The sequence below is a fragment of the Salmo salar genome, unplaced genomic scaffold (genome assembly GCF_905237065.1).
Source record: "Salmo salar unplaced genomic scaffold, Ssal_v3.1, whole genome shotgun sequence".
Lineage (NCBI taxonomy): Eukaryota > Metazoa > Chordata > Actinopteri > Salmoniformes > Salmonidae > Salmo > Salmo salar.
This window is the reverse complement of record NW_025548445.1, coordinates 29,788-55,000: the sequence shown is the minus strand read 5'-3', so window position 1 is coordinate 55,000 and position 25,213 is coordinate 29,788. Positions and strand designations below refer to the sequence as shown.

The 25,213-nt window shown below is 40.8% G+C and overlaps 1 protein-coding gene across 1 annotated transcript in view; it reads right to left on the bottom strand.

Moving 5' to 3' along the window:
- The window catches only part of LOC106582566 (ATP-dependent 6-phosphofructokinase, liver type), a 57,715-nt gene that overhangs the window by 9,042 nt on the left and 23,460 nt on the right, over positions 1–25,213 (bottom strand). Inside the window, 12 exon segments of the mRNA XM_045712385.1 lie at positions 5,276–5,428; positions 5,757–5,844; positions 6,009–6,079; positions 11,226–11,372; positions 11,629–11,692; positions 15,035–15,099; positions 15,330–15,455; positions 16,968–16,999; positions 17,002–17,059; positions 18,164–18,259; positions 24,335–24,443; positions 24,553–24,597. Of these exon segments, the coding sequence (XP_045568341.1) occupies positions 5,276–5,428; positions 5,757–5,844; positions 6,009–6,079; positions 11,226–11,372; positions 11,629–11,692; positions 15,035–15,099; positions 15,330–15,455; positions 16,968–16,999; positions 17,002–17,059; positions 18,164–18,259; positions 24,335–24,443; positions 24,553–24,597 (1,054 nt within the window).

Here is a 25,213-nt window from a genome sequence, read left to right as displayed (position 1 = left end):
GGTTACAACATGGTTACAGCTATAAACATGGTTACACTGTAGCTATAAACATGGTTACAGCTATAAACATGGTTACAGCTATAAACATGGTTACAACATGGTTACAGCTATAAACATGGTTACAACATGGTTACAGCTATAAACATGGTTAAAACTATAAACATGGTTAAAACATGGTCAACACATGGTTACAGCTATAAACATGGTCAACACATGGTTACAGCTATAAACATGGTCAACACATGGTTACAGCTATAAACATGGTCAACACATGGTTACAGCTATAAACATGGTTAAAACATGGTTACAGCTATAAACATGGTTAAAACATGGTTACAGCTATAAACATGGTTAAAACATGGTTACAGCTATAAACATGGTTAAAACATGGTTACAGCTATAAACATGGTTAAAACATGGTTACAGCTATAAACATGGTTAAAACATGGTTACACCTATAAACATGGTTACAGGTTAAAACATGGTTACAACTATAAACATGGTTAAAACATGGTTACAACATGGTTACAGCTATAAACATGGTTAAAACATGGTTACAACATGGTTACAGCTATAAACATGGTTAAAACATGGTTACAACATGGTTACAACATGGTTACAGCTATAAACACGGTTAAAACTATATGGTTAAAACTAAACACGGTTACAGCTATAAACATGGTTAAAACATGGTTACAGCTATAAACATGGTTAAAACATGGTTACAGCTATAAACACGGTTAAAACTATAAACATGGTTAAAACTATAAACACGGTTAAAACTATATGGTTAAAACTAAACACGGTTAAAACTAAACACGGTTAAAACTAAACACGGTTACAGCTATAAACATGGTTAAAACTAAACACGGTTACAGCTATAAACATGGTTAAAACATGGTTACAGCTATAAACATGGTTAAAACATGGTTACAGCTATAAACATGGTTAAAACATGGTTACAGCTATAAACATGGTTACAACATGGTTACAACTATAAACATGGTTACAGCTATAAATATGGTTACAGCTATAAACATGGTTAAAACATGGTTACAGCTATAAACATGGTTAAAACATGGTTACAACTATAAACATGGTTACAACTATAAACATGGTTACAACATGGTTACAACTATAAACACGGTTACAACTATAAACATGGTTAAAACATGGTTACAGCTATAAACACGGTTACAACTATAAACACGGTTACAGCTATAAACACGGTTACAGCTATAAACACGGTTACAGCTATAAACACGGTTACAGCTATAAACACGGTTACAGCTATAAACACGGTTACAGCTATAAACACGGTTACAGCTATAAACACGGTTACAGCTATAAACACGGTTACAGCTATAAACATGGTTAAAACATGGTTACAACTATAAACATGGTTAAAACATGGTTACAGCTATAAACATGGTTAAAACATGGTTACAGCTATAAACATGGTTACAACTATAAACATGGTTACAACTACAAACATGGTTACAACTACAAACATGGTTACAACTACAAACATGGTTACAACTATAAACATGGTTACAACTATAAACATGGTTACAACTATAAACATGGTTACAACTATAAACATGGTTACAACTATAAACATGGTTACAACTATAAACATGGTTAAACCTACAAACATGGTTAAACCTACAAACATGGTTAAACCTACAAACATGGTTACAACTATAAACATGGTTACAACTATAAACATGGTTACAACTATAAACATGGTTACAACTATAAACATGGTTAAACCTACAAACATGGTTACAACTATAAACATGGTTACAGCTATAAACATGGTTAAAACATGGTTACAACATGGTTACAGCTATAAACATGGTTAAAACATGGTTACAACATGGTTACAGCTATAAACATGGTTACAACATGGTTACAACATGGTTACAGCTATAAACATGGTTACAACATGGTTACAGCTATAAACATGGTTACAGCTATAAACATGGTTACAGCTATAAACATGGTTACAACATGGTTACAGCTATAAACATGGTTAAAACTATAAACATGGTTAAAACATGGTCAACACATGGTTACAGCTATAAACATGGTCAACACATGGTTACAGCTATAAACATGGTCAACACATGGTTACAGCTATAAACATGGTCAACACATGGTTACAGCTATAAACATGGTCAACACATGGTTACAGCTATAAACATGGTTAAAACATGGTTACAGCTATAAACATGGTTACAGCTATAAACATGGTTACAACTATAAACATGGTTAAAACATGGTTACAGCTATAAACATGGTTAAAACATGGTTACAGCTATAAACATGGTTAAAACATGGTTACAGCTATAAACATGGTTAAAACATGGTTACACCTATAAACATGGTTACAGGTTAAAACATGGTTACAACTATAAACATGGTTAAAACATGGTTACAACATGGTTACAGCTATAAACATGGTTAAAACATGGTTACAACATGGTTACAGCTATAAACATGGTTAAAACATGGTTACAACATGGTTACAGCTATAAACATGGTTAAAACATGGTTACAACATGGTTACAGCTATAAACATGGTTAAAACATGGTTACAACATGGTTACAGCTATAAACACGGTTAAAACTATATGGTTAAAACTAAACACGGTTACAGCTATAAACATGGTTAAAACATGGTTACAGCTATAAACATGGTTAAAACATGGTTACAGCTATAAACACGGTTAAAACTATAAACATGGTTAAAACTATAAACACGGTTAAAACTATATGGTTAAAACTAAACACGGTTAAAACTAAACACGGTTAAAACTAAACACGGTTACAGCTATAAACATGGTTAAAACATGGTTACAGCTATAAACATGGTTAAAACATGGTTACAGCTATAAACATGGTTAAAACATGGTTACAGCTATAAACATGGTTACAACATGGTTACAACTATAAACATGGTTACAGCTATAAATATGGTTACAGCTATAAACATGGTTAAAACATGGTTACAGCTATAAACATGGTTACAACTATAAACATGGTTACAACTATAAACATGGTTAAAACATGGTTACAACTATAAACATGGTTACAACTATAAACACGGTTACAACTATAAACACGGTTACAACTATAAACATGGTTAAAACATGGTTACAGCTATAAACATGGTTACAACTATAAACACGGTTACAACTATAAACACGGTTACAGCTATAAACACGGTTACAGCTATAAACACGGTTACAGCTATAAACACGGTTACAGCTATAAACATGGTTACAACTATAAACATGGTTACAACTATAAACATGGTTAAAACATGGTTACAGCTATAAACATGGTTACAACTATAAACATGGTTACAGCTATAAACACGGTTACAGCTATAAACACGGTTACAACTATAAACACGGTTACAACTATAAACATGGTTAAAACATGGTTACAACTATAAACATGGTTACAACTATAAACATGGTTAAACCTACAAACATGGTTACAACTATAAACATGGTTAAACCTACAAACATGGTTACAACTATAAACATGGTTACAACTATAAACATGGTTACAACTATAAACATGGTTACAACTATAAACATGGTTACAACTATAAACATGGTTACAACTATAAACATGGTTACAACTATAAACATGGTTAAACCTACAAACATGGTTACAACTATAAACATGGTTACAACTATAAACATGGTTACAACTATAAACATGGTTACAACTATAAACATGGTTACAACTATAAACATGGTTACAACTATAAACATGGTTACAACTATAAACATGGTTACAACTATAAACATGGTTAAACCTACAAACATGGTTAAACCTACAAACATGGTTAAACCTACAAACATGGTTAAACCTACAAACATGGTTAAACCTACAAACATGGTTAAACCTACAAACATGGTTACAACCTATAAACATGGTTACAACTATAAACATGGTTACAACTATAAACATGGTTACAACTATAAACATGGTTACAACTACAAACATGGTTACAACTATAAACATGGTTACAACTATAAACATGGTTACAACTATAAACATGGTTAAACCTACAAACATGGTTACAACTATAAACATGGTTAAACCTATAAACATGGTTACAACTATAAACATGGTTAAACCTACAAACATGGTTACAACTACAAACATGGTTACAACTATAAACATGGTTAACAACTATAAACATGGTTACAACTATAAACATGGTTACAACTATAAACATGGTTACAACTATAAACATGGTTACAACTATAAACATGGTTACAACTATAAACATGGTTACAACTATAAACATGGTTACAACTATAAACATGGTTACAACTATAAACATGGTTACAACTATAAACATGGTTACAACTATAAACATGGTTACAACTATAAACATGGTTACAACTATAAACATGGTTACAACTATAAACATGGTTACAACTATAAACATGGTTACAACTATAAACATGGTTAAACCTACAAACATGGTTAAACCTACAAACATGGTTAAACCTACAAACATGGTTAAACCTACAAACATGGTTACAACTATAAACATGGTTACAACTATAAACATGGTTACAACTATAAACATGGTTACAACTATAAACATGGTTACAACTATAAACATGGTTACAACTACAAACATGGTTACAACTACAAACATGGTTACAACTATAAACATGGTTACAACTATAAACATGGTTACAACTATAAACATGGTTAAACCTACAAACATGGTTACAACTATAAACATGGTTAAACCTATAAACATGGTTACAACTATAAACATGGTTAAACCTACAAACATGGTTACAACTATAAACATGGTTACAACTATAAACATGGTTAAACCTACAAACATGGTTACAACTATAAACATGGTTACAACTATAAACATGGTTAAACCTACAAACATGGTTACAACTATAACATTTCTCCAAAACAGTGGCAGGGAGTCCACCTTGTTATTGCTTCAACAGTAGATTGCACATTTAACTTCCAAACATATAAACTCTTACGAGGGCTCTGTGTGATGTTACTATGCTAAAAACAGGCCCAGCTAAAGGCAACAGAGTCGGAGGTGAAGGGGTCTGGTCTAGACATCTGGTTGGCCTCATGTTTTTAAAATTGAGTTTACAGTGTCAATCTAGATTCACCTGCCATCTTGTTGCCAGAGACGACCACACTGGAAATTAACCCTTTGGGTTTTATATGTGTTTTATCTTTGGTGAAATATCAGACTGACCTCCATAGCAGCGTTGACGGCCGTGTCAGCCCCCAGACTGAAGTCTGTCCCGGGCACGTTATTACTGATAGTGGCAGGAATTACCACCATCGGGATACACAACTCGTCAAAACTACCACGAGCATCATATAACTCCAGCACGCCCTCGTATGCCTGTAGAGAGAACACACACACACACACCATCAGACGGAGGCCGTTACCAGTGACTATCGAACCACAGTATTATTTCATAAATGATCCAATACTCATCAACACAGTCACGTTGTTTAGTCTTTCTAACAGCTAACGACACGAACTTTAAAATGAAATAGTACATCGTAGAAAGATAAAATCAAAACAGAACATGTGTGACTAAAAAAACACAACATTTTGAGGAAGAGAGGTTAATCATCCGATGCAGCACCGCACCGCCATGTACGCCATTAATAAGGAATACTAACACCAATCTCAATATAATGTTCCGTTTGTCTGTAACTGGTACCTCAAATCCACCGACGATCAGCAGAGCCTGGATTCCATGCTTGTTGATGGTGTCCACGATCTTCTGCATGCAAGTACTGGGAAGGGTTCTGTAGAGCACAAAGAACCCCCACACCAAACACAATTCAGGAGGACATCTTCCTAATTAAAAAAAAATATATAAAATTTTTAAAAAAAAGGGCACGCCAATAACCACAGTGAGTACAAACTATCGACTGCTTTTCCCTCCTAATCGTCATTGTTAAAAACAGACCGTTTAGTCCCCAGTAGAGATCCACCCTGGCCAGTCCATCCAGCCACACCGTGCCACTCGATCTCGGTCACCTGGTGAAGAAAGAACACACACCTCAGTCAATCAATATCTTTATTGATCCGATTTGAAAATGTGCAGTGGGGATTATAAATCAGTCAGTTCTCTCTGTCACAATTATCCCCACATGGATTATCACATTGTAATTTTGAATTATGCAAAGTGAGTGTGGAAGAAGTTTAAAAATTATTGTTGTCTATCAACAATGACAAGCCACCGGGGTCTGAAAACTTGGATGGAAAATGACTGAGGATAATAGCGGACGATATTGCCACTCCTATTTTCCCACATCTTCAATCTAAACCTACTAGAGTTCCCTCAGGCCTGGAGGAAGCTAAAGTAATTCCGGTACCTAAGAATAGTAAAGCCCCCTTTTACTGGCTCAAATAGCCGACCAATCAGCCTGTTACCAACCCTTAGTAAACTTTTGGAAAAAATTGTATTTGACCAGATGTAATGCTATTTCACAGTAAACGAATTTACAACAAACTCAACACGCTTATAGGGAAGGACATTCAACCAGCACAGCACTTACATAAATGACTGATGATTGGCTGAGAGAAATTGATGATAAAAAGATTGTGGGGACTGTTTTGTTATACTTCAGTGCAGCTTTTGACATTATTGATCATAATCTGCTGCTGGAAAAACGTGTGTGTTATGGCTTTACACCCCCTGCTATAATGGCTTTACACCCCCTGCTATAATGGCTTTACACCCCCTGCTATAATGTGGATAAAGAGTTACTTGTCTAACAGAACACAGAGGGTTTTCTTTAATGGAAGCCTCTCCAACATAATCCAGGTAGAATCAGGAATTCCCCAGGGCAGCTGTTTAGGCCCCTTGCTTTTTTCAATCTTTACTGACCACATGCCACTGGCTTTGAGTAAAGCCAGAGTGTATGTATGTGGATGACTCAACACTATACACGTCAGCTACTACAGCGACTGAAATGACTGCAACACTTAAAGAGCTGCAGTAGGTTTGTGTTGGAACCTATTTCTTCCTATTTAGGAAATGAGAGGTAGTCCTACCTGTTTGACAGATGACACTAGGCTATAGGCTGGTATATATAGGCTGCTATACCCATCTGGATAATACTGCTGAATCAATCTACTGTCTCTCTCTTCATCCATCCATCTGGATAATACTGCTGAATCAATCTACTGCCTCTCTCTCTCCATCCATCCATCCATCCATCCATCCATCCATCCATCCATCCATCCATCCATCCATCCATCCATCCAGATAATACTGCTGAATCAATCTACTGTCTCTCTCTTCATCCATCCATCTGGATAATACTGCTGAATCAATCTACTGTCTCTCTCTCTTCATCCATCCATCCATCCATCCATCCATCCATCCATCCATCTGGATAATACTGCTGAATCAATCTACTGCCTCTCTCTCTTCATCCATCCATCCATCCAGATAATACTGCTGAATCAATCTACTGCCTCTCTCTCTTCATCCATCCATCCATCCATCCATCCATCCAGATAATACTGCTGAATCAATCTACTGCCTCTCTCTCTTCATCCATCCATCCATCCATCCATCCATCCATCCAGATAATACTGCTGAATCAATCTACTGTCTCTCTCTCTTCATCCATCCATCCATCCATCCGGATAATACTGCTGAAACAATCTACTGTCTCTCTCTCTCCATCCATCCATCCATCCATCCATCCATCCATCCGGATAATACTGCTGAATCAATCTACTGTCTCTCTCTCTCCATCCATCCATCCATCCATCCATCCATCCATCCATCTGGATAATACTGCTGAATCAATCTACTGTCTCTCTCTCTCTCTCCATCCATCCATCCATCCATCCATCCGGATAATACTGCTGAATCAATCTACTGTCTCTCTCTTCATCCATCCATCTGGATAATACTGCTGAATCAATCTACTGCCTCTCTCTCTTCATCCATCCATCCATCCATCCATCCATCCATCCATCCGGATAATACTGCTGAATCAATCTACTGTCTCTCTCCATCCATCCATCCATCCATCCGGATAATACTGCTGAATCAATCTACTGTCTCTCTCTTCATCCATCCATCTGGATAATACTGCTGAATCAATCTACTGCCTCTCTCTCTTCATCCATCCATCCATCCATCCATCCATCCATCCATCCGGATAATACTGCTGAATCAATCTACTGTCTCTCTCTCTCTCTCCATCCATCCATCCATCCATCCATCTGGATAATACTGCTGAATCAATCTACTGTCTCTCTCCATCCATCCATCCATCCATCCATCCATCCATCCATCCGGATAATACTGCTGAATCAATCTACTGTCTCTCTTCATCCATCCATCTGGATAATACTGCTGAATCAATCTACTGTCTCTCTCTCTCCATCCATCCATCCATCCATCCATCCATCCATCCATCCGGATAATACTGCTGAATCAATCTACTGTCTCTCTCTCCATCCATCATCCATCCATCCATCCATCCATCTGGATAATACTGCTGAATCAATCTACTGTCTCTCTCCATCCATCCATCCATCCATCCAGATAATACTGCTGAATCAATCTACTGTCTCTCTCTCCATCCATCCATCCGGATAATACTGCTGAATCAATCTACTGTCTCTCTCTCCATCCATCATCCATCCATCCATCCATCCATCCATCCATCCATCCATCTGGATAATACTGCTGAATCAATCTACTGTCTCTCTCCATCCATCCATCCATCCATCCAGATAATACTGCTGAATCAATCTACTGTCTCTCTCTCTCCATCCATCCATCCATCCATCCATCCATCCATCCATCCGGATAATACTGCTGAATCAATCTACTGTCTCTCTCTCCATCCATCATCCATCCATCCATCCGGATAATACTGCTGAATCAATCTACTGTCTCTCTCTCTCCATCCATCCATCCATCCATCCATCCATCCATCCATCCGGATAATACTGCTGAATCAATCTACTGTCTCTCTCTCCATCCATCATCCATCCATCCATCCATCCATCTGGATAATACTGCTGAATCAATCTACTGTCTCTCTCCATCCATCCATCCATCCATCCAGATAATACTGCTGAATCAATCTACTGTCTCTCTCTCCATCCATCCATCCGGATAATACTGCTGAATCAATCTACTGTCTCTCTCTCCATCCATCATCCATCCATCCATCCATCCATCCATCCATCCATCCATCTGGATAATACTGCTGAATCAATCTACTGTCTCTCTCCATCCATCCATCCATCCATCCAGATAATACTGCTGAATCAATCTACTGTCTCTCTCTCTCCATCCATCCATCCATCCATCCATCCATCCATCCATCCATCCATCCGGATAATACTGCTGAATCAATCTACTGTCTCTCTCTCCATCCATCATCCATCCATCCATCCATCCATCCATCCATCCATCCATCCATCCATCTGGATAATACTGCTGAATCAATCTACTGTCTCTCTCCATCCATCCATCCATCCATCCAGATAATACTGCTGAATCAATCTACTGTCTCTCTCTCCATCCATCCATCCGGATAATACTGCTGAATCAATCTACTGTCTCTCTCTCCATCCATCATCCATCCATCCATCCATCCATCCATCCATCCATCCATCTGGATAATACTGCTGAATCAATCTACTGTCTCTCTCCATCCATCCATCCATCCATCCATCCATCTGGATAATACTGCTGAATCAATCTACTGTCTCTCTCCATCCATCATCCATCCATCCATCCATCCATCCATCTGGATAATACTGCTGAATCAATCTACTGTCTCTCTCTCCATCCATCATCCATCCATCCATCCATCCATCCATCTGGATAATACTGCTGAATCAATCTACTGTCTCTCTCTTCATCCATCCATCTGGATAATACTGCTGAATCAATCTACTGTCTCTCTCTCCATCCATCCATCCATCCATCCATCCATCCATCCATCCATCCATCTGGATAATACTGCTGAATCAATCTACTGTCTCTCTCTCCATCCATCATCCATCCATCCATCCATCCATCCATCCATCCATCCATCCATCCATCTGGATAATACTGCTGAATCAATCTACTGTCTCTCTCCATCCATCCATCCATCCATCCAGATAATACTGCTGAATCAATCTACTGTCTCTCTCTCCATCCATCCATCCGGATAATACTGCTGAATCAATCTACTGTCTCTCTCTCCATCCATCATCCATCCATCCATCCATCCATCCATCCATCCATCCATCCATCTGGATAATACTGCTGAATCAATCTACTGTCTCTCTCCATCCATCCATCCATCCATCCATCCATCTGGATAATACTGCTGAATCAATCTACTGTCTCTCTCCATCCATCATCCATCCATCCATCCATCCATCCATCTGGATAATACTGCTGAATCAATCTACTGTCTCTCTCCATCCATCATCCATCCATCCATCCATCCATCCATCCATCTGGATAATACTGCTGAATCAATCTACTGTCTCTCTCTTCATCCATCCATCTGGATAATACTGCTGAATCAATCTACTGTCTCTCTCTCCATCCATCCATCCATCCATCCATCCATCCATCCATCCATCCATCTGGATAATACTGCTGAATCAATCTACTGTCTCTCTCCATCCATCCATCCATCCATCCATCCATCTGGATAATACTGCTGAATCAATCTACTGTCTCTCTCCATCCATCATCCATCCATCCATCCATCCATCTGGATAATACTGCTGAATCAATCTACTGTCTCTCTCTCCATCCATCATCCATCCATCCATCCATCCATCCATCCATCTGGATAATACTGCTGAATCAATCTACTGTCTCTCTCCATCCATCCATCCATCCATCCAGATAATACTGCTGAATCAATCTACTGTCTCTCTCTTCATCCATCCATCTGGATAATACTGCTGAATCAATCTACTGTCTCTCTCTCCATCCATCCATCCATCCATCCATCCATCCATCCATCCATCCATCCATCTGGATAATACTGCTGAATCAATCTACTGTCTCTCTCTCCATCCATCCATCTGGATAATACTGCTGAATCAATCTACTGCCTCTCTCTCCATCCATCATCCATCCATCATCCATCCATCGCATGTTTAGTGCTGTATACTAAAGAGACTATATCCTCACCGCTCCGTTGGCCAGCCCCTCAAAGCCGTCATTGACAGAGTAGACCTTGTGACCGTAGGCCAGCGCCACTCTGACAGCAGACCGGACCGCAGCATTCATCCCTGCTGCCGGAGCTCCCACATTCAGCACCGCCAGCGTGTGATCGCTCTGAAGAAAGATAGGACAGAGGAGTCTACAGCCATGTCATGGGAGTAATGTCTCACAGTGAATATTAAGGCTTCCGAGTAACGCAGCGGTCTAAGGAACTGCATCTCAGTGCAAGAGACGTCACTACAGTCCCCAGTCCCCGGCCGCACAATTGGCCCAAGCGTCGTCCATGTTTGGCCGGGTTTAGGCCGTCATTGTAAATAAGAATTTGTGCTTAACTGACTTACCTAGTTTAAATAAAGGTACAATACACTACCTTGGTAACAGCAGGTTTCTGAAAGGCAAGCAGCTTGTATATGTTCCAGTTGTTCTCAAAGCTCCTAAACAACGAAGATATAATATTCAGAAAACATATATCAAAAATGTTCTTAATATTACATTCATTATATCACATTTACATACATACTTCATAATACACTACCGTTTAAAAGTTTGGGGTCACTTAGAAATGGCCTTGTTTAAAAAAAAAAAAAAGAAAAGCACATTTTGTTGTCCATTAAAATATCATCAAATTGATGAGAAATATGGTGTAGATGTCGTAAATGACTATTGTAGCTAGAAATGGCTGATTTTTAATGGAACAGAGGCCCATTATCAGCAACCATAACTCCTGTGTTCCAATGGCACGTTGTGTTAGCTAATCCAAGTTTATCATTTTAAAAAGGCTAATTGATCATTAGAAAACCCTTTTGCAATTATGTTAGCACAGCTGAAAACTGTTTTTCTGATTTAAAGAAGCAATAAAACTGTCCTTCAGACAAGTTGAGTATCTGGAGCATCAGCATTTCTGGGTTCGATTACAGGCTCAAAATGGCCAGAAACAAAGAACTTTCTTCTGAAACTCATCAATCTATTCTTGTTCTGAGAAATGAAGGCTATTCCATGTGAGAAATTGCCAAGAAACTGAAGATCTCGTACAACGCTGTGTACTACTCTCTACTCTCTCACAGAACAGCACAAACTGGCTGTAGAATAGAAAGAGGAGTGGGAGGCCCCGGTGCACAACTGAGCAAGAGGACAAGTACATTAGTGTGTCTAGTTTGAGAAACAGACGCCTCACAAGTCCTCAACTGACAGCTTCATTAAATAGCACCCGCAAAACACCAGTCTCAACGTCAACAGTGAAGAGGTGACTCCAGGATGCTGGCCTTCTAGGCAGAGTTGCAAAGAAACAGCCATATCTCAGACTGGCCAATAAAAATAAAAGATTAAGATGGTCAAAAGAACACAGACACTGGACAGAGGAACTCTGCCTAGAAGCCCAGCATCCCGGAATCGCCTCTCCACTGTTGACGTTGAGACTGGTGTTTGTATGTGCTGTATCTATGTTCGTCTAATATATTTATACAATACCAGTTAAAAGTTTGGCCACACCTACTCATTCCAGTGTTTCTTTATTTGTACTATTTTCTACATTGTAGAAAAATAGTGAAGACATCAAAACTATGAAATAACACATTTGGAATCAAGTAGTAACCAAAAAAGTATTCAACAAATCAAAATATATTTGAGAATCTGCAAAGTAGCCACCCTTTGCCATAATGCTCTCAAATGGAAGCAGTTTGGAACCGCCAATACTCTTCCTACAGCTGGCAGCCCAGCCAAATTGAACAATCGGGGGAGAAGGGCCTTGGTAGGGGAAGTAACCAAGAACCCAATGGTCACTCTAACAGAGCTCCAGAGTTCCTCTGTGGAGATGGGAGAACCTTCCAGAAGGACAACCATCTCTGCAGCACTCCACCAATCAGGCCTTTATGGTAGAGTGGACAGACAGAAGCCACTCCTCAGGTAAAGGCACATGACAGCCCGCTTGGAGTTTGCCAAAAGGCACCTAAAGACTCTCGACCATGAGAAACCAGACTCTCTGGTCTGATGTAACCTTGATTGAAGTCTTTGGTCTGAATGCCAAGCTTCACGTCTGGAGGAAACCTGGCACCATCCCTATGGTGAAGCATGGTGGTGCCACCATCATGCTGTGGGGATGTTTTTCAGGGACTGGGAGACTAGTCAGGATCAAGGGAAAGATGAACGGAGCGAAGTACAGAGAGATCCTTGATGAAAACCTGCTCCAGAGCGCTCAGGACCTTAGACTGGGGCGAAGGTTCAGCTTCCAACAGGACAACGACCCTAAGCACACAGCCAAGACAGCGCAGGAGTGGCTTTGGGACAAGTCTCTGACTGTCCTCGAGTGGCTCAGCCAGAGCCCGGACTTGAACCCGATCGAACATCTCTGGAGAGACCTGAAAATAGCTCTGCAGCGACACTCCCCATCCAACCTGACAGAGCTTGAGAGGATCTGCAGAGAAGAATGGGAGAAACTCCCCAAATACAGGTGTGCCAAGCTTGTAGTGTCATACCCAAGAAGACTCAAGGCTGGAATCGCTGGCAAAGGTGCTTCAACAAAGTACTGAGTAAAGGGTCTGAATACTTATGTAAATATGATATTTCATTTTTTTTTTTTTATGAATTAGCAAACGTTTTTGCTTTGTCATTATTGGGTATTGTGTAGATTGATGAGGAAAAAATTAAATTGAATACATTTTAGAATAAGGCTGTAATGTAAGAAAATGTGGAAAAAGTCTGACTACTTTCCGAATGCACGGTACAAAAGTATGTGGACACCCGTTCAAGTAAGTGGATTCAGCTATTTCAGCCACACCCATTGATAACAAGTGTATAAAACCGAGCACACTAAATCTCCATAGACAAACACTGGCCGTAGAATGGCCTCACTGAAGAGCTCAGTGACTTTCAATGTGTCACCATCATATGATGCCAGCTTTACAACAAGTCAGTTGGTCAAATTTCTGCCCTGCTAGAGCTGCCCCCAGTCAACTGTAAGTGTCTGATGAACAAAACTGGGTTTGGCGGATGCCAGGAGAAAGCTACCTGCCCGAATTCAATGTGCCAACTGTAAAGTTTGGTGGAGGAGGAATAATGGTCTAGGGCTGTTTTTCATGGTTCGGGCCCCTTAGGTCCAGTGAAGGGAAATCTTAATGCTACAACATACAATGACATTCTAGATGATTCTGTGCTTCCAACTTTGTAGCAACAGTTTGGGGAAGGACCTTTCCTGTTTCAGCATGACAATGCCCCCGTGCACAAAGCGAGGTCCATACAGTAATGGTTTGTCGAGATCGGTGTGGAAGAACTTGACTGGCCTGCACAGAGCCCTGAACCTCAACCCCATCGAACACCTTTGGGATGAATTGGATCACCGACTATGAGCCAGGCCTAATCGCCCAACAACAGAGCCCGACCTCACCAATGCTCTTATGGCTGTTATAGCAGCAAAGGGGGGGACCAACTCCATATTAATGCCCTTGATTTTGGAATGAGATGTTCGAAGAGATGGTGTCCACATACTTATGGTCACGTGGTGTATCATATTCATATAGATAATTCATTATAGATAGATAGATATATATATATAATTCATTATAGATAGATCATATTCATATAGATAATTCATTATAGATAGATAGATCATATTCATATAGATAATTCATTATAGATAGATAGATAGATAAATAGATAGATAGATCATATTCATATAGATAATTCTATATATATCATATTCATATAGATAATTCATCGAGATATATATAGAGATAGATAATTCATTATATAGATCATATTCATATAGATATTTGACATCTCACCTTCCTCTCAGTTGGATGGCTTCATCAAACCTCTTTTCATTCATGGCCTTCTGGACTTCTTTAGTCTACAGGCGAGACACACATCATACAATCGTCAGTATTCGCTTTGTGCAAATCCCTCTCACTACCCTCCCTCAAAAACATTAAGACTGTATCGCTCTGTTGCAGAGTTTGAGAGAGGAACTGCACAAGGGATTATATTTACAGACATGGGGACCAAAAACCATTCAGGATTGTTTATTGTTAGGAGAATTTGTTAGTGGTTCAAAACTTCTGAAACAGGAAGCTACCTCACCATATGTACACACTCAATAAGAGGCAGGCGCACAGCCTGGTTTCCTGACAGACCGATGACACAGGCCGGGGTCTCTGGAGTGGCCTCTAACAGAGCGACTACTGCCTCCACTCCCACCTTACTGCTCTGTGGAACAACAACAGGACAGGAGTTAACAAGGTGGCGCTGCTGAGTACGAGGCACAGGGCAGGTCTTAACAAGGTGGCGCTGCTGAGTACGAGGCACAGGGCAGGTCCCGTAGGACTTAACAAGGTGGCGCTGCTGAGTACGAGGCACAGGGCAGGTCTTAACAAGGTGGCGCTGCTGAGTACGAGGCACAGGGCAGGTCCCGTGGGACTTAACAAGGTGGCGCTGCTGAGTACGAGGCACTGGGCAGGTCCCGTAGGACTTAACAAGGTGGCGCTGCTGAGTACGAGGCACAGGGCAGGTCCCGTGGGACTTAACAAGGTGGCGCTGCTGAGTACGAGGCACTGGACAGGTCCCGTAGGACTTAACAAGGTGGCGCTGCTGAGTACGAGGCACAGGGCAGGTCCCGTGGGACTTTGGACTCAGATTTTTTGAACACCCATAACTGCCATTTCCTGCCATCTAGAGCCTGAAATGTATAGCAAATAATATATGAAATAAAATAGTATTTTAATTCATATTTTAAATGACATAGTGGAGCAGCCAGCTGGTACAGCACCACTCTTACATTCTGAACCCTGCATTCACTATTACACCCTCTGACAAACTGCAGCTTCAATATACACAATCCAACATGAACCCCCCACTACCACTCCACTCCACACCCCCACTACCACTCCACTCTAAACCCCCACTACCACTCCACTCTAAACCCCCCACTACCACTCCACTCTAAACCCCCACTACCACTCCAAACCCCCCACTACCACTCCACTCTAAACCCCCCACTACCACTCCAAACCCCCACTACCACTCCACCCAAACCCCCCACTACCACTCCACTCCAAACCCCCCACTACCACTCCACTCCAAACCCCCACTACCACTCCACTCCAAACCCCCCACTACCACTCCACTCCAAACCCCCCACTACCACTCCACTCCAAACCCCCCACTACTCCACTCTAAACCCCCCCACTACTCCACTCTAAACCCCCCACTACTCCACTCTAAACCCCCCACTACTCCACTCTAAACCCCCCACTACTCCACTCTAAACCCCCCACTACTCCACTCTAAACCCCCCACTACTCCACTCTAAACCCCCCACTACTCCACTCTAAACCCCCCACTACTCCACTCCACTACTCCACTCTAAACCCCCTACTACTCCACTCCAAACCCCCGCTACTCCACTCTAAACCCCCTACTACTCCACTCCAAACCCCCCGCTACTCCACTCCAAACCCCACTACTACTCCAATCTAAACACCCCACTACTACTCCAATCTAAACCCCCACTACTCCAAATCCCCCACTACTCCAATCTAAACTGAACCCCCACTACTCCAATCTAAACTGAACCCCCCACTACTCCAATCTAAACTGCCCCCGGTACAGTAGGGGCCCCCGGTACAGTAGGGGCCCCCAATACAGTAGGGGCCCCCAATACAGTAGGGGCCCCCAGGGAGCGTATAAGAAGTGCATAAAGTGTTACGGAGCTCAACTCACCAGCACCCGGTCGAAGGCTGAGGGTGTTCCCCTCGCTGTACATGACCGAGGACAGTGATCCGGGTGTCATAGCCCAGCCTCTTCTCTACCAGCTACAGAGACATGAGACAGAGACAGTCAGTCAGAGAAAACACATGGAGACATGGAGAGAGGAGCAGTCAGCAAGTCAGTCAGTCAGAGAATAGATATGGAGACATGGAGAGAGGAGCAGTCAGTCAGTCAGGGAAGAGACATGGAGAGAGGAGCAGTCAGTCAGTCAGGGAAGAGACACGGAGAGAGGAGCAGTCAGCCAGTCAGAGAAGAGACGTGGAGATATGGAGCAGTCAGTCAGTCAGGGAAGAGACATGGAGAGAGGAGCAGTCAGTCAGTCAGCCAGCCAGAGAATAGACGTGGAGAAACGAGGTTAAGTCAGCAAAGGGAACACAGATGTTTATACAGTCATGGGATGCATCCTGTTCTCTTTATAGTGCACTACAAAGGGAACAGGGTCAAATTTGGGACACATTCATTGTCATGGTCTCACAAAGTACACGAAGTCACTGTGAGATTAATACTGATGCAGTTGATCGGGGTTTCATGTGAAGACAGAGTTGATCATATAAAGACAGAGTTGATCGGGGTTTCATGTGAAGACAGAGTTGATCATATAAAGACAGAGTTGATCGGGGATTCATGTGAAGACAGAGTTGATCATATAAAGACAGAGTTGATCGGGGTTTCATGTGAAGACAGAGTTGATCATATAAAGACAGAGTTGATCGGGGTTTCATGTGAAGACAGAGTTGATCATATAAAGACAGAGTTGATCGGGGATTCATGTGAAGACAGAGTTGATCATATAAAGACAGAGTTGATCGGGGTTTCATGTGAAGACAGAGTTGATCATATAAAGACAGAGTTGATCGGGGATTCATGTGAAGACAGAGTTGATCATATAAAGACAGAGTTGATCGGGGATTCATGTGAAGACAGAGTTGATCATATAAAGACAGAGTTGATCGGGGTTTCATGTGAAGACAGAGTTGATCATATAAAGACAGAGTTGATCGGGGTTTCATGTGAAGACAGAGTTGATCATATAAAGAGAGAGTTGATCGGGGTTTCATGTGAAGACAGAGTTGATCATATAAAGACAGAGTTGATCGGGGATTCATGTGAAGACAGAGGCACACAGAATGAGCTGCTTAAAGACCTACATCCTTGACGTAGTTTGAAGAGATGGGTTCACCAGCTCTGTCGATGGCCCCTTCAGCGATGATTACTATGTTCAGTCTAGAACCCCTACTGCGAGTCTGCACACAAAAACACATCACACATCACACACACACCAGACCACTGTATTACTGACACTACACACACACTACACCAGTGTCTTTCAGTGTATTTGGCTCTTTAGAACAGAATGGAAAAGCACAGAACAGAATAGAGAACGAAACAGAATATAGAACATAATATAATAGAACAGAATATAGAACATAACAGAATATAGAACATAATATAATAGAACAGAATATAGAACATAATATAATAGAACAGAATATAGAACATAATATAATAGAACAGAATATAGAACATAATATAATAGAACAGAATATAGAACAGAATATAATACAACAGAATATAGAACAGAATATAATACAACAGAATATAGAACATAGTATACAACAGAATAGAACAAAGAACAGAATATAATAGAACAGAACAGAACATAAGAATATAATACAACAGAACAGAATACAACAGAACATAATACAACAGAACAGAATACAACAGAATATAATACAACAGAATATAATACAACAGAATATAATACAACAGAACAGAATACAACAGAATATAATACAACAGAATATAATACAACAGAATATAATACAACAGAACAGAATACAACAGAATATAGAACAGAACAGAATACAACAGAATATAATACAACAGAATATAGAACAGAATATAATACAACAGAATATAATACAACAGAATATAATACAACAGAATATAATACAACAGAATATAATACAACAGAATATAATACAACAGAATATAATACAACAGAATATAATACAACAGAACAGAATATAATACAACAGAACAGAATATAATACAACAGAACAGAATATAATACAACAGAACAGAATATAATACAACAGAATATACAACAGAATATAATACAACAGAATATAATACAACAGAATATAATACAACAGAATATAATACAACAGAATATAATACAACAGAACATAATACAACAGAATATAATACAACAGAACATAATACAACAGAATATAATACAACAGAATATACAACAGAATATAATACAACAGAATATAATACAACAGAACAGAATATAATACAACAGAATATAATACAACAGAACAGAATATAATACAACAGAATATAATACAACAGAATATAATACAACAGAATATAATACAACAGAATATAATACAACAGAATATAATACAACAGAATATAATACAACAGAATATAATACAACAGAATATAATACAACAGAATATACAACAGAATATACAACAGAATATAATACAACAGAATATAATACAACAGAATATAATATAATAGAACATAGAATAGAACAAAACAGAACAAAACAGAGAATAGAACAGGACATAGAATAGAACAGAGAATATAGAATAGAACATAGAACAGAACAGAGAATAGCATTTAGAATAGAACAGAATAGAGCATAGAACAGAACAGGATATAGGAATCCATCCTGAAAGACACGCATACAAAACCACAACACAGAAACTGGGGAACGTAACAGAACATAGAACAGACAATATACTGCATGTACAGTGCCTTCGGAAAGTATTCAGACCTCATTTTGTTACGTTACAGCCTTATTCTAAAATTGATTACATCATTTTTTTCCCCCCTCAATCAATCTACACACAATACTCCATAATGACAAAGCTACATTTTTTTTTAATTATTCTTGTAAATTTATTTAAAACAAAACCTGTAAATATGGCATTTCCATAACTACTTAGACCTTTTACTCAGTACTTTCCTCCAGAGTGGCGCAGCGGTCTAAGGCACTGCATTGCAGTGCTACAGGCGTCACTACAGACCCTGGTTCATTCCCAGGCTGTGTCACAACCGGCCGTGATCGGGAGTCCCATAGGGCGGCGCACAATTGGCTCAGCGTTGCCCGAGTTAGGGGAGGGTTTGGCCGGGGGGGGGGGGTTGGCCACCATTGTAAATAAGAATTTGTTCTTAACTTTATTGAAGCACCTTTGGCAGTGATTACAGCCTCGAGTCTTCTTGGGTATGACGCTACAAGCTTGGCACACCTGTATTTGGGGAGTTTCTACCATTCTTCTCTGCAGATCCTCTCAAGCTCTGTCAGGTTGAATGGGGAGCATCGCTGCACAGCTATTTTCAGGTCTCTCCAGAGATGTTCAATAGGGTTCAAGTCCGGGCTCTGGCTGGGCCACTCAAGGACATTCAGAGACTTGTCCCGAAGCCAATCCTGCGTTGTCTTGGCTGTGTGCTGAGGGTCATTGTCCAGTTAGAAGGTGAACCTTCATCCCAATCTGAGGTCCTGAGCGCTCTGGAGCAGGTTTTCATCAAGGTGACGCTTGGCATTCAGGCCAAAGAGTTCAATCTTGGTTTCATGAGACCAGAGAATCTTGTTCCTCATGGTCTGAGAGTCCTTTACGTGCATTTTGGCAAACTCCAAGTGGGCTGTCATGTGCATTTTACTTCACGTGATTGGTAAAGTGGTGCAGATACAGTTGTCCTTCTGGAAGATTCTCCCATCCCCACAGAGGAACTCTGAAGCTCTGTCAGAGTGACCATCGGCTTCTTGGTCACCTCCCTGACCAAGGCCCTTCTCCCCTGATTGCTCAGTTTGGCCGGGCGGCCAACTCTAGGAAGAGTCTTGGTGGTTCCAAACTTTTTCCATTTAAGAATGATGGAGGCCACTGTGTTCTTGAAAACCTTCAATGCTGCAGACATTGTTTTGTTACCCTTCCCCAGATCTGTGCCTCAAAACAACCCTGTTTCGGAGCTCTACGGTCAATTCCTTCGACCTCATGGCTTGGTTTTTGCTCTGACGTGCACTGTCAACTGTGGGACCTTATATAGACAGGTGTGTACCTTTCCAAATAATGTTCAATTGAATTTACAATTTTAGAATAAGACTGTAACATTACAAAATGTGAAAAAAAAGTCAAGGGGTCTGTATCATTTCCGAATGCCCCGTATAACAAAAAAGGATAGAATATACACCGAACAAAACTATAAATGCAACATGTAGTACTGAGACTGCACTCGTGAAGGTGGTAAATTAGGGTTTAATGGCCAAGACTTTCTATCTGACCTCCCTGACCCTGCTGCTTTGTTTTCTGTTACCTTTTTTACCCCTTTTTTGTGGTATTGGTAGTTGCAGTCTTGTCCCATCGCTGCAACTCCCATACGGACTCGAGAGAGAGAGGCGAAGGTCAAGACTCATGCGTCCTCCGAAACACGACCCTGCCAAACCACACTGCTTCTTGACACAGTGCTCGCTTAAACCGAATGCTAGCCGCACCAACGTGTCGGAGGAAACGCCGTACAGCTGGCGACCGAAGTCGGCGTGAACGCGCTCAGCCCGCCACAAGGAGTCGCTAGAGCGCGACGGGCTAAACCCTCCCCTAACCCAGACGATGCTGGGCCAATTGTGCGCTGCCTCGTGGGTCTCCCAGTGGCGGCCAGCTGGGACACAGCCTGGGATCGAACCCGGGTCTGTAGTGACGCCTCAAGCACTGAGATGCAGTGACTTATACCGCTGCACCACTCGGGAGGCCCCATAGTGCTGCTTTTGACACCATCAAATCACCACATTCTTTTGGAAAGAGTGGAAAACCTAACTGGTGTACAGCGACAAGTTCTGGCCTGGTTTAGATCGCAACAGTCAGAAAGATATTAGTTGGTCTCTGCGGTGAATGGTTTGTCTTCTGAAAAATCAAATGGTATGTTTCGGTGTTCCTCATGTTTCCGTTTTAGGACCACTATTGTTTTCACTATATATTTTCTACCTCTTTGTGATGTCATTCGGAAACACAACGTCACTCCTATGCGGATGATACACAGCTGTACATTTCGATGAAGAAGTGGTGAAGCCCCAAAAAAATCTGGACCCTGATCTCTTTTTTGACTAACATATCAAGAATATTACAAGGACAGCTTTTTCCATCTTCGTAACATTGCAAAAACCAGAACCTTTCTGTAAAAACAAAATGATGCAGAAAAGCTTATCCATGCTTTTGTCACTTCTAGGTTAGACTACTGCAATGCTCTACTTTCCGGTTACCCGGATAAAGCACTAAATAAACTTCAGTTAGTGCTAAACACGGCTGCTAGAATCCTGACTTGAACCAATGTGAGGACTGGCCACCCCTCAGAGCCTGCTTCATCTCTAGGTTTCTTCCTAGGTTCCTGCCTTTCCAGGGAGTTTTTCCTAGCCGCCGTGCTTCTACATCTGCATTGCTTGCTGTTTTAGGCTGGAATTCTGTATAGCACTTTGTGACATGATTTTAAAAGGGATGTATAAATACATTTGATTGAAATTTGATTGATGTAAAAAGTGTTGGTCCCATGTTTCATGATCTGAAAAAGAAAATCCAAGACATTTTGAGGAGGAGTATTTCAGTCTGTAATATAGCCCTTTTGTGGGAAAAAAAAAAAACATTCTGATTGGCTGGGCCCGTCTCCCCAGTGGGTGGGCCATTGCCCTCCCAGGCCCACCAATGGCTGTGCCCCTGCACAGTCATGTGAAATCCATAGATAAGGGCCTAATGAATTTATTTCAATTGACCGATTTCCTGATATGAACAGTAACTCAGTAAAATCTTAGAAATTGTTGCAGTATAGAACAGGATAGAATAGGACAGGATAGAACAGGACAGAACAGGATAGAACAGGACAGAACAGGATACAACAGGATACAACAGGACAGAACAGGATAGAACAGGACAGAACAGGATAGAACAGGACAGGATAGAACAGGATAGAACAGGACAGGATAGAACAGGATAGAACAGGACAGAACAGAAAGGACAGAACAGAACAGGACAGAACAGGATAGAACAGGACAGAACAGGATAGAACAGGACAGAACAGGACAGAACAGGACAGAACAGGACAGAACAGGACAGAACAGGACAGAACAGGACAGAACAGGATAGAACAGGACAGAACAGGATAGAACAGGACAGAACAGGATAGAACAGGACAGAACAGGATAGGATAGAACAGGAAATAATAGAACAGGACAGAACAGGATAGAACAGGACAGAACAGGACAGAACAGGACAGAACAGGATAGGATAGAACAGGACAGAACAGGATAGAACAGGACAGAACAGGACAGAACAGGACAGGACAGAACAGGACAGAACAGGACAGAACAGGACAGAACAGAACAGGATAGAACAGGATAGAACAGGACAGAACAGGATAGAACAGGACAGGACAGAACAGGACAGAACAGGATAGAACAGGACAGAACAGGATAGAACAGAACAGGACAGAACAGAACAGAACAGGACAGAACAGGACAGAACAGGACAGAACAGGACAGAACAGGACAGAACAGGACAGAACAGGACAGAACAGGATAGAACAGGACAGAACAGGATAGAACAGGACAGAACAGGATAGGATAGAACAGGAAATAATAGAACAGGACAGAACAGGATAGAACAGGACAGAACAGGATAGAACAGGACAGGACAGGACAGAACAGGACAGAACAGGACAGAACAGGATAGAACAGGACAGAACAGAATAGAACAGGATAGAACAGGACAGAACAGGATAGAACAGGACAGGACAGAACAGGACAGAACAGGACAGAACAGGATAGAACAGGACAGAACAGGATAGAATGGGACAGAACAGGATAGGATAGAACAGGAAATAATAGAACAGGACAGAACAGGATAGAACAGGATAGAACAGGACAGAACAGGACAGAACAGTATAGAATGAAATAGAACAGGATAGAATAGAACAGGATAGAACAGGACAGAATAGAACAGAACAGGATAGAACAGTATAGAATGAAATAGAACAGGATAGAATACAACAGGATAGAACAGTATAGAATGAAATACAACAGGATAGAACAGTATAGAATGAAATAGAACAGAACAGGATAGAACAGGACAGGATAGAATGAAATAGAACAGGATAGAATGAAATAGAACAGGATAGAACAGGATCGGATAGAACAGGATAGAACAGAACAGGATAGAACAGAACAGGATAGAACAGTATAGAATGAAATAGAACAGGATAGAATACAACAGTATAGAATGAAATAGAACAGGATATAGTAGTAGTCCCAGCCCCAGTCTCACATGCTCCAGACGGGCACACATGTGGTCTTCCCATCCGTCTACTGGTGGAGCCTCTGGGATGAAGAGCCAGTCTGCTCCGGAGGCCAGCGCGGACACCAACGCTAGATACCTGTTGAGGGAGAACGTTCATCTAATGGAATAGCCTGTTTTAGAGAGGTTACAGAGGTCATTCATAACATTAACCCTAAAATAACACAACATTAACATGCAGAACTTACCCACAGTGGCGTCCCATGACCTCGAGGACAAATGCACGCTGGTGGCTGTAAAATAAACTCTTTACTCAGAACTGATTTAAAAAGAAATTTAGTACAAACCGCATTAATGTTGTCATTGAATTTAATTTATACTTCTCACACACGCGCTGCTGCTACTCTGTTTATTATCTCTCCTGATTGTCTCGTCACTTTACTATCAACGCTACAGAAATGTTTTGGTACGCTTTACCAGATCTGTGCCTCGATACAATCCTGTCTCGGGGCTCTACGGACAATTCCTTTGACCTCATGGCTTGGTTTTTGCTCTGACATGTATTGTCAACTGTGGGACCTTATATAGACAGGTGTGTGCCTTTCCAAATCATGTCCAATAAGGATGTATAGTCCTAGACCTGTGTTGTTGTACAGGATGTATAGTCCTGTGTTGTTGTACAGGATGTATAGTCCTGTGTTGTTGTACAGGATGTATAGTCCTGTGTTGTTGTACAGGATGTATAGTCCTGTGTTGTTGTACAGGATGTATAGTCCTGTGTTGTTGTACAGGATGTATAGTCCTGTGTTGTTGTACAGGATGTATAGTCCTGTGTTGTTGTACAGGATGTATAGTCCTGTGTTGTTGTACAGGATGTATAGTCCTGTGTTGTTGTATAGGATGTATAGT